Source organism: Camelina sativa, chromosome 10 (genome assembly GCF_030686135.1).
Source record: "Camelina sativa cultivar CO46 ecotype springtype chromosome 10, ASM3068613v1".
Taxonomy (NCBI): Eukaryota; Viridiplantae; Streptophyta; class Magnoliopsida; order Brassicales; family Brassicaceae; genus Camelina; species Camelina sativa.
Window position 1 is genome coordinate 7,104,491 of NC_141889.1, and position 9,971 is coordinate 7,114,461.

General features: G+C 34.3%; 2 protein-coding genes and 1 pseudogene across 4 annotated transcripts; 2 read left to right on the forward strand and 1 right to left on the reverse strand.

Annotated features, from left to right (window-relative positions):
• Positions 1-279: 279 nt before the first annotated feature.
• On the reverse strand, positions 280-1,338 carry LOC104717804 (SKP1-like protein 4). Its single transcript, XM_010435434.3, has 2 exons — positions 777-1,338; positions 280-618 (listed from the first exon to the last, which is right to left on the reverse strand). The coding sequence occupies exons 1-2, from the start codon at positions 1,119-1,121 to the stop codon at positions 445-447; spliced, it is 519 nt and encodes a 172-aa protein (XP_010433736.2). The 5' UTR covers positions 1,122-1,338; the 3' UTR covers positions 280-444.
• Positions 1,339-1,754: 416 nt separating this feature from the next.
• LOC104717803 (manganese-dependent ADP-ribose/CDP-alcohol diphosphatase pseudogene) lies at positions 1,755-3,589 on the forward strand (annotated as a pseudogene). The gene is made up of 2 exons (XR_015568492.1): positions 1,755-2,224; positions 2,554-3,589. The product of XR_015568492.1 is annotated as a manganese-dependent ADP-ribose/CDP-alcohol diphosphatase pseudogene (transcript).
• Positions 3,590-7,020: 3,431 nt separating this feature from the next.
• LOC104717802 (high-affinity nitrate transporter 3.2) lies at positions 7,021-9,738 on the forward strand. Of its 2 annotated transcripts, none has more exons than XM_010435432.3 (2): positions 7,021-7,384; positions 9,142-9,738. In XM_010435432.3, the coding sequence occupies exons 1-2, from the start codon at positions 7,144-7,146 to the stop codon at positions 9,624-9,626; spliced, it is 726 nt and encodes a 241-aa protein (XP_010433734.2). In that variant the 5' UTR covers positions 7,021-7,143; the 3' UTR covers positions 9,627-9,738. The 2 variants fall into 2 exon arrangements, with proteins under 2 accessions (XP_010433734.2, XP_010433732.1); XM_010435430.3 differs by having other exon boundaries at positions 7,060-8,895.
• The last annotated feature ends 233 nt before the right edge of the window (positions 9,739-9,971 follow it).

Here is a 9,971-nt window from a genome sequence, read left to right on the forward strand (position 1 = left end):
TCTTTGAACAAATTTGGATAAACTTCGATCTGTGATGCAACAAGCAATCAAGGTTCAACGAGCATTGATGCACCAGAAGGGTTACTTTGTCAGAGTTAGACCAAGAAGACTACACTTGAGAAAGAGAGATAGGAGATAAACTTAGCTACCAATCAATCACATGGTCTAATGGAATGTTAAGCGTAAGGAGTCCATTCGTTGTAACCAGTCGGGAAGATAAATGATAAATCTAAAGAGAAACACACAATGTCTTTGAATAATACCAAGACACCATTGGAGGAGAGAAACCAGGGTATAATAAAGATTAAACTATGTAGGATCTTAAAATATTTTCCATAAAAACCAAAAGGGTCTTGTTAGTAGAACAAAGCATTCGGTTGAATCCAAATCTAAGAAAGAAGAAGACTAAAAGACTTAAGTTGTCCTAGAGAAACACCAGATCCACTACTCGAACGCCCACTTGTTCTCATTGCGAACCTCCTCTTCTTCCTCAGGTGAGTAATCGTTCTTGATGTTGAAGTGAGCACGCATCTCGTCTGGCGTTTTTCCTTTCATCTGAGCAGCCACGGCCTTGCACGTAAGGTCAAGAAGTCCACTGATGTTCAGATAGTTAGCAGCCTTTCCACACACACACGAAAAAAAAAAACACAACATATCAATCACTTACAAAATCAACAACAACCCTAAGGAACAGAGTCGGCAAACCTAAAATCCCAAATCAAAAAATAAAACCCTAATCCAAAAGAACATCAAAACCAAAAACATAAAGCACAAACCAGGATGAGATCAAATAGACTAGGCTGATCGATTTTGAGGAATTCGGTATCCCAAGTATTAAGCTCACTGTTCTCAGTGTTACCACAAAAATCCTTGTCAGCGCCGTCAGCCTCAGCGGCGGCCTCAGCGGCGGCCTCGACGTGCTTCTTACAGTACTCAATAACCTTAGCCAAGATGGCTCCGGTGACATTGGGAAGGGGGATTCCGTTACTGGCGCAGTTGTCCTCGATCATGTGCTTAATCGTCTGGGACTCAACAGCTACGGCTTCGTCTACCTCGAAGATTTCACCGTCGGAGCTCTTTAGGATGATCTTGTTGGACGCCATAGTCTCTCGTTCGTACATAGCAAACAAAGGAAGACGCGGCGCAGGCGATTGATATTATAGCGGTCACAGAGGAGGTTTTGGGGAATTGGGGTTGAAGGAGTTTCCTAATCCCTAGTATTTATACAGATCGATCGGTTTATTGTTTTTTAAGTAAACCTAATTTTTTTTTTTTTTTTTTTTTGACAATAAACCTAATCCTTTTTATTAATGGAAAAGTTAAAATATATGGTAATATTATTGAAAAGATATATGGAAATATTTATTAGATTTCCAAAAAATTGATCTTAGTTGTATTTTATATCTTCCTTTGATTATGTTATTATTAATATGAAAAAGGAACAATATTTTATTTTAAGAAAAAAATAAGAAAATCTATTATGCATCCAATCACATATTTAATGGAATAATACTTAATGTACAATATATGTCTAAGATGCAACAATTAATTGCAATATATAACTCTAGATATATTCAATTTGACATTTAATATTTTAAATGATTTGTGTGAAATTTATTAATTCTATGTTATTCAATTATAAATTTTAAAAAGTCTATTAAAACCTACTGTTATTGAAATGATGATTTAAAAATTTACTTTAAAATATATTGTTATTCAAAACTATTTATGGATTTGGATTTTAATGATTATTAGGGATTATAGAATTTGAAATGATTTGTTTAGTTAAAAATGGTTTTAAGTGAAAATTTAATATCTTTTACAATGAATCACATCAAATTCTCTAAAATCATCAAAAACATTTAAAATTTCATTAAAAATATAAAATATTAGATTGAAAACACCCGGTTAACTACATACAATATTTCTCATTAAAAAAAAAAAAAAAAAAACTACATACAAGGCCAAACAACTCATCCATTCATTTGAATCTGATGACCACCGTTACCAAAATTAACGGGGAGGTTATTCGTCGACAAGAAACAGCATGTAGTTTTTGTAAGGAGTAAGAAAACTACACGGTTTGTAAGAAAATTCACAGTTTCAGATGTCGAGTTTTCTTGTTTAGCTGTTGTCTCTGCAATTAGCCAATTTGCGCCTCTTCCCTCTGATTCTGCTCACTTCTGCTCGTTCCCTTATCCAATCCTCGCGGAGCTATATTGTTGTAAGTCCGTCGCTAACTATAATTTTTTTCCATACGACTTCCGTTTTCTTTCACGATCTATAAGCCGAGATCGAGCATTGACTCTACGATTTGTCATTATACTTCTGCAATTGCATTCTTTTACCCTTTTGTTTTGTGACTTTTTCAACTTAAGTGTTGAATAAAAGGGCTCTGCTCAAATTTTGTGAGATCAGAAGAAACTTGTTGTCAAGTGCTGCTACTGAACAGGCTTTTCCATTTTGTGGCATCTAAGTTTTGAAAAATCGTGGCTTTTTGTGATTCACTATGACTGTCTTGTTGTGTGCTTACATAACTTCTGATGTTTACAGACCAATATAGGTTATAATGGGTTCTGCAGTTAGACAGCCACTCTTCTCGTTTGGTGTTATAGCTGATGTTCAGTATGCTGATATTCCAGATGGCCGCTCCTTTTTAGGTGTTCCTAGGTATTACAGGAACAGCATACTGGTCCTACAACGAGCTGTTGAAACTTGGAACCAACATGGAAACCTCAAATTTGTTATTAACATGGGTGACATTGTTGATGGTTTTTGTCCCAAGGATCAGTCTTTGGCTGCCACTAAGAAACTGGTCCGTGAATTCGACAAATTCAATGGTCCTGTTTATCATATGATCGGCAATCACTGCCTCTACAATCTCCCCCGTGAAGAGTTGCTTCCGTTGCTGAAGATCCCAGGTCGTGATGGCAATGCTTATTATGATTTTTCACCAACTCCCGGCTATAGAATTGTGGTGTTAGATGGGTATGACATCAGTGCTGTCGGATGGCCACATGACCATCCTAAAACAATCGTTGCATTGAAGATACTTGATGAAAAGAACCCAAACTCGGACAAAAATAGTCCCGAGGGGCTTGAGGATGTTGCGAGGAGATTTGTCAAGTATAACGGTGGTGTTGGGGAGGAACAGCTGCAATGGCTTGACAGTGTGCTTCAGGATGCATCAAACTCAAACCAGAGTGTTATCGTATGTGGGCATGTGCCTATGAGCCCCGGTGTGGCATCCAAAGCTGCCTTGTTATGGAACTTTGATGACGTGATGAGCATTATACACAAGTATGACTCTGTCAAAGTTTGTTTGTCCGGACACGATCATAAAGGAGGATACTTTGTTGATTCTCACGGTGTTCACCATAGATCCTTGGAAGCTGCCTTGGAATGCCCCCCAGGTACGTATTCGTTTGGATATATCGATGTATATGAGAACAAGTTATCTCTTGTTGGTACTGACCGGATGCAAAACACTGATTTTGAGGATTTGAGTTTTCCTGAATGATCATATATATCTGAAATGCAGAATTTGTAATCCTCACCAATCCTTATTTATATGATGATTATTTTGTAACGATCAGTTCTTTATTATTATACTTCCATATGGCTACACACCTATGTACTTGATCCATTGCAAATAAGACGGATTCAACTGATTGGATAATATACGTTATTTTTATGAAGAAGTTTTTTTATTAAGAAATCTATATCATATGTTCTGTGTTGGATTTAGTTATGCAATTAAAGGAAGTCTCTAGCGAAAGGTAAACTTTTGTAGTGTTTTGCTGAATTTAGGTGTACTTCTGTTTCAGCTGATTCAGTGGAAACAAAATAAGAAATATAGATAATGTTTTGTCTTCATTGTACTTAAGATCTTTTATTAGTAACGGTTAGCATAACTATTAGTATTGTTATGTTGATTAGATCAAGTATTCAGCAGATACTGGGTAGTAGTATTCTGTATACTGAAGCTGATCAAGGGATTTGAAAAAACAAACTCAATTCATGGAGGCAAGTGATGATAAGGGCGCTAAATGGAAGGAATTATTGATACTTGTTTATAGCTGACTGCTTGGACTATGGGATAAATGATCTTGATTCAGATGAATGTGTGATCGAATGGTCTCTACAAGGCTCATGCGTTCGGTTGCATTTAAGTAGCAATTGCATTGTCCCTGAAGATACATGAGTGATGATGATACTAAATGTAGTAATTCTCTAGGAAGAATGGAAGTGGTAACTTTCTTGCTGAATCTTTTTGGTGAGACTACCCTACAAGAGAAGTTCTTATTTGAGGTCAAATCGAATGATACGCAGTTGTAATCTGGTTTATAATATTCTCAAGTCTTTGATTTAAAACTGCTGCCTAAACCAGCTTCATATAGAGAATTTAATTGGAGACTGCTTTGGCTAGCAAAGTTAGTGAAAGTATTTGTTCTATATAGTATATTTAATCTAGTACATGAATGTTTTTAATGGACCAACAAATACGCTCCTAAAAGTGATATGATCCTAAATTACATGGGACTCTCTCAATGTTATGGAATCTTCACACATAGATTGCAAGTGCATAGTTGTGTTGCGTTAATGCTTAGAGATCAATCATAGAAAATAAATATTTTATAACATTTTAATAGGTCTAAACATAAGGAGTGAAAAAAAAAAAAAAAACATATAGATAAGGTAATCCTAATGAGCGGTGTGTAATGTAATACCAAATTATGGATTGAGATTTAAGTAGGTCTATATGATGAGATGAATTTTTCTTTTAATATTCTTGGCGTTTTTCTTCGCCTTTGCGCATAATTTGATATTTCAACTATGGTTGTGTTCACTATCGAATTAATGTGCCTAAAATTCTTATTTAACCTTTCATATTTAATGATGTTTGGTATAAATAGTTGTACAACATATCGATACAGTGATTCTAATGAGTGATGTTAGTAATATGATATTGGATACCAAATTTCTGTATTGGGATCTAATTAGGTTTGATTCCTACAATGATACATTTTTTATTTATTTATTTTTAGCATCGTTCTCCGTGCTTGAAGATAATTTTATAGGTCAATTATATTTGTATCGGTGTTTGAAATTTCTACTTAAACTTTTGCATTTAATGATGTTTGACTTAGATAGTGACCCAAAAATATTGATAAGGTTCCTAATCAGTGATGTGTGGTGATATGACTTTAGATAACATATTTTCAGATCTTGATCTAACTAGGTTAAATTTGTATAATGAGACGTTTTTCTTTTTTTATTCTTGAGCATTGTTCTTCACGCCTAAACATAGTTTGATAGATCAATTATGTTTGTGTTGACTACCGAGTAATAGTGTCCAAACTTTAAATTTAATTAGGTTTAATTCGTACAATAATACATTTATTTATTTATTTTTGAGGATCGTTCTCCACGCCTGAAGATAGTTTTATAGGTCAATTACGTTTGTGTCGACTACTGAGTAATGACGTTTGAAATTTCCACGTAAACATTTGCATTTAATGATGTTTAACTTAGATAGTGGCCCAAACATATGGATAAGGTAATGTTAATAAGTGATGTGTGGTGATATGATTTTAGATGCCATATTTTCAGATCTTGATCTAACTAGGTGAAATTTGTATGATGAGACATTTTTCTTTTCTTATTCTTGAACATTGTTCTTTACGCCTGAACATAGTTTGATAGATCAACTATGTTTGTGTTGACTACCGAGTAATGGTGTCCAAAATTTATGTTCAAATCTTTGCATTTAATGATATTTAACTTAAATAGTGTCCCAAACAAATCATTTTTGTTTTATTTAGCATCGTTCTTTGCGCCTGATCATCGATCGTCGTGTTGAATACCGAGTAATAGTGTCCAAAATTTCTATTTTAACCTAGCTATGTCGATCGACTTAAATAATGACGTAAATTTAAATATATTTAATTAAAAATTTTATTTGTTCTCTCACATTCCTTGTAATAGTTTTGGTAATTTGGATTACAAATGACATCCTTGAACCTTAAAACAACAGAAAAAAAAATGAATGATAACTAAGAGAACTCAAGACTGATTTTTCTTCCCTTCGTCATGTTCAGGAAACATCGCTCATCAGCTGAAGACAATAGAAACAAATATAGCATTAAAGAACACATGACTCACTTTTCCCCATTTCCTCCAAATCTTCAAAGGGTAATCTATCTCTCTCACAACTTGGCTTAACTGCTAAGCGAAACATTGTCTTTTCGCAATAGTTATTTTATTATGGCCAAAGATTACACACACTATATAAAGACTTAACATGCACCCATTTTTTTCATCAAAAAAGCATATTTCTATTTAAACCTTCAAAATTTCTACTTAATGGCTTTCAAATTTTCTACTTAAACCTTTGTATTTAATGATGTTTAACTTAGATAGTGGCCCAAACATATGAAAATCCTAATGAGTAATGTGTAATGATATGACTTTAAATACCATATTTTCAGATCTTGATCTAATTAGCTTAAATTTGTATGATGAGACGTTTTTCTTTTCTTATTCTTGAGCATTGTTCTTTACGCCTAAACATAGTTTGATAGATCAACTATATTTGGGTTGACTACCGGGTAATGGTGTCCAAGATTTATGTTCAAATCTTTGCATTTAATGATATTTAACTTAAATAGTTTCCCAAACAAATAATTTTTGTTTTATTTAGCATCGTTCTTTGTGTCTGATCATCGTTCTTCGTGTTGACTACCGAGTAATAGTGTCCAAAAATTCTATTTTAACCTAGCTATGTCGATCGGCTTAAATAATGACGTAAATTTAAATATATTTAATTAAAATTTTTATTTGTTCTCTCACATTCCTTATAATAGTTTTGGTAATTTGGATTACAAATGACACCCTGGAACCTTAGCACAACAGAAAAAAAATGAATGATAACTAAGAGAACTCAAGACTGATTTTTCATCCCCTCGTCATGTTCAGGAAACATCGCTCCTCAGCTGAAGACAATAGAGACAAATGTAGCTTTAAAGAACACATGACTCACTTGTCCCCATTTTCTCCAAATCTTCAAAGGGTAATCTCTCTCTCACACACAATTTGGCTAACTGCTAAGCGAAACTTTGTTTTTCTCGCATTACTTATCTTATGATGGCCAAAGATCACACACTATATAAAGACTTAACATGCACCCATTTTTTTCATCAAAAAAGCATATTCCTCTTACCAAAATTTCCAAATTCAACGATGACCATCCACACTCTCCTCTTCGTCTCACTTCTCATATTCTCATTCATCGAGTCGAGCCGTGGAGGAAACAAAGATAAATTCTTCACTGAGCTCCAAAATTCACTTGAGGTCACCGCTAAACCCGTACAAGATGGCTTAGGTTTGTGAATATGTCTTGCCCTTTTTCTTATAAATCAAACTCTCTATTAGCTAGGCTTTAAACTAATAAAATTGACCATAATTGGGATATGTTACCTATTTAATTTATTTTAGAAATCGTTATTTCCATATATGTATCTCTCCATCCTTTTTCATCAACATGCACCCAGTTTTTTTCATCAAAAAAGCATAGTCCTCTTGCCAAAATTTCAAAATTCAATGATGGTCATCCACACTCTCCTCTTCGCCTCACTTCTCATATTATCATTCATTCTTTACTTATTCTTAACATTGTTTTTTACGCCTAAACATAGTTTGATAGGTCTACTATGTTTGTGTTGACTACCGAGTAATAGTGTCCAAAATTTATGTTTAATTAGGTGTAATTCGTACAATGATACGTTTATTTATTTATTTTTGAGCATCGTTCTTCATGTCTGAAGATAGTTTTATAGGTCAACTATGTTTGTGTCGACTACCGAGTATGACGTTCGAAATTTTTACTTAAACCTTTGTATTTAATAATGTTTGACTGAGATAGTGGCCCAAACATATGGATAAGATAATCCTAATGAATGATGTGTGGTGATATGACTTTAAATACCATATTTTCAGATCTTGATTTAACTAGGTTAAATTTGTATGATAAAACATTTTTGTTTTCTTATTCTTGAGCATTGTTCTTTACGTCTAAACATAGTTTGATAAATCAGTTATGTTTGTTTTGACTACCGAGTAATGGTGTCCCAAAATTTATGCTCAAATCTTTGCATTTAATGATATTTGAGTTAAATAGTGTTCCAAACAAATAATTTTTGTTTTATTTAGCATCGTTCTTTGTGCCTCATCATCGTTATTCGTGTTGACTACCGAGTAAAAGTGTCCAAAATTTATATTTTAACCTAGCTGTGTCGATCAGCTTAAATAATGACGTAAATTTAAAACTATTTAATTAAAAATTTTATTTGTTCTCTCACATTTTTTATAATTTTTTTGGTAATTTGGATTACAAGTGACACCTTGGAACCTTAGCACAACAGAAAAAAACTAAAATGAATGATAACAAAGAGAACTCAAGACGTACTTTTCATCCCCTCGTCATGTTTAGGAAACATCGTTCCTTAGCTGAAGACAATAGAAACAAATATAGTCTTAAAGAACACATGACTCACTTTTCCCCATTTCCTCAAAATCTTCAAAGGGTAATCTCTCTCTCACGCAATTTGGCTTAACTGCTAAGCGAAACATTGTCTTTCTCGTATTACTTATTTTATGATGGCCAAAGATCACACTATATAAAAACTTAACATGCACCCAGTTTTTTTCGTCAAAAAAGCATATTCCTCTTAACAAAATTTCAAAATTCAACAATGGCCATCCACACTCTCCTCTTCGTCTCACTTCTCATATTTTCACTCATCCCTTCGAGCCGTGGAGGAAACAAAGATAGACTCTTTACTGAGCTCCAAAAGTCACTGGAGGTCACCCCTAAACACGTACAGGATGGCGTAGGTTTGTGAATTTGTCTTACCCTTTTTCTTCTAAATCAAACTCTCTATTAACTAGGCTTTAAACTAGAGAATTGACCATACCTGGGATTTGTTACCTATTTAATTTATTTTAGAAATCGTTATTTCCATTTATGTATATCTCCATCCTTTTTAAAATGACTTGGGCCACTAATACATTTATAATAAATAAAATTATACATCTATCTATTGATCTATATTATTATTTGGTAATCATGTATTTCTTTAGTTCTGGAAGCCGGAAAAGATATGGTGACAATTAAATGGAAGTTAAAGTCGTCGGCCAAAGTAGATGCCGATGATACTTTCAAGAAAATCCAAGTCAAGCTTTGTTACGCACCAATCAGCCAAGTTGATAGACCGTGGCGCAAGACTCACAACGAGCTCTTTAAGGACAAAACCTGCCCTCACGAGATTGTATCCAAGTCATATGACAAGACCCCTCAATCACTTGATTGGACCGTCGATCTCGATATCCCCACTGGAACCTACTTCGTACGTGCCTATGGAATTGATGGAGATGGCCAAGAAGTAGCATACGGGCAGAGCTCGGACGAGGGAAGGAAGAAAAATCTCTTCAGCGTTCAGGCTATTAGTGGTGGACACGTGTCGCTCGACATAGCATCCATATTGTTCAGCATCTTCTCCGTTGTTTCTCTGTTAGTGTTCTTTGTCAAGGAGAAGAAGAAGGCCAAGTTAGAGCAAAGGGAGTGAGTGGATTAATAGCGATGGGGGGGTTTTGTTAAGTGAGTTGTGTGGCTTTTATAAATGGTCGTCTTTAGTTTTGTTTGGTTAGAAGAAATATATATTGTTCTACTTTCCTTCCTTTTTCGGTTGTTTTCGTGTATGCATTATTTAGACCAGTTGGAACCAAGTCGAATCGTACGGTATAGACTTCCGCCGCATGGAAAAAGGGTTTTTAGACGTAAGACAAAGCTCACATGACTACATGAGATGAATATATATTATCGGATTTTAACATTGGTTTAGAATTTTCTAACAAAATAGTTAAAATATTTCAAAATAATCGTAGGATTAACAAAAACCCAAGTTGGCCAT

What these genes read in the sequence shown, in the direction of transcription:
- LOC104717804 (XM_010435434.3), bottom strand. Translation starts at nt 1,121, where the DNA reads ATGTACGAACGAGAGACTATGGCGTCCAACAAGATCATCCTAAAGAGC. An exon ending in GTCTATTTGATCTCATCCTG is followed by an intron (nt 619 to 776) that starts GTTTGTGCTTTA and finishes GTGTGTGGAAAG; the next exon opens with GCTGCTAACTATCTGAACAT.
- LOC104717802 (XM_010435432.3), top strand. Translation starts at nt 7,144, where the DNA reads ATGATGGCCAAAGATCACACACTATATAAAGACTTAACATGCACCCAT. An exon ending in ACCCGTACAAGATGGCTTAG is followed by an intron (nt 7,385 to 9,141) that starts GTTTGTGAATAT and finishes GTATTTCTTTAG; the next exon opens with TTCTGGAAGCCGGAAAAGAT.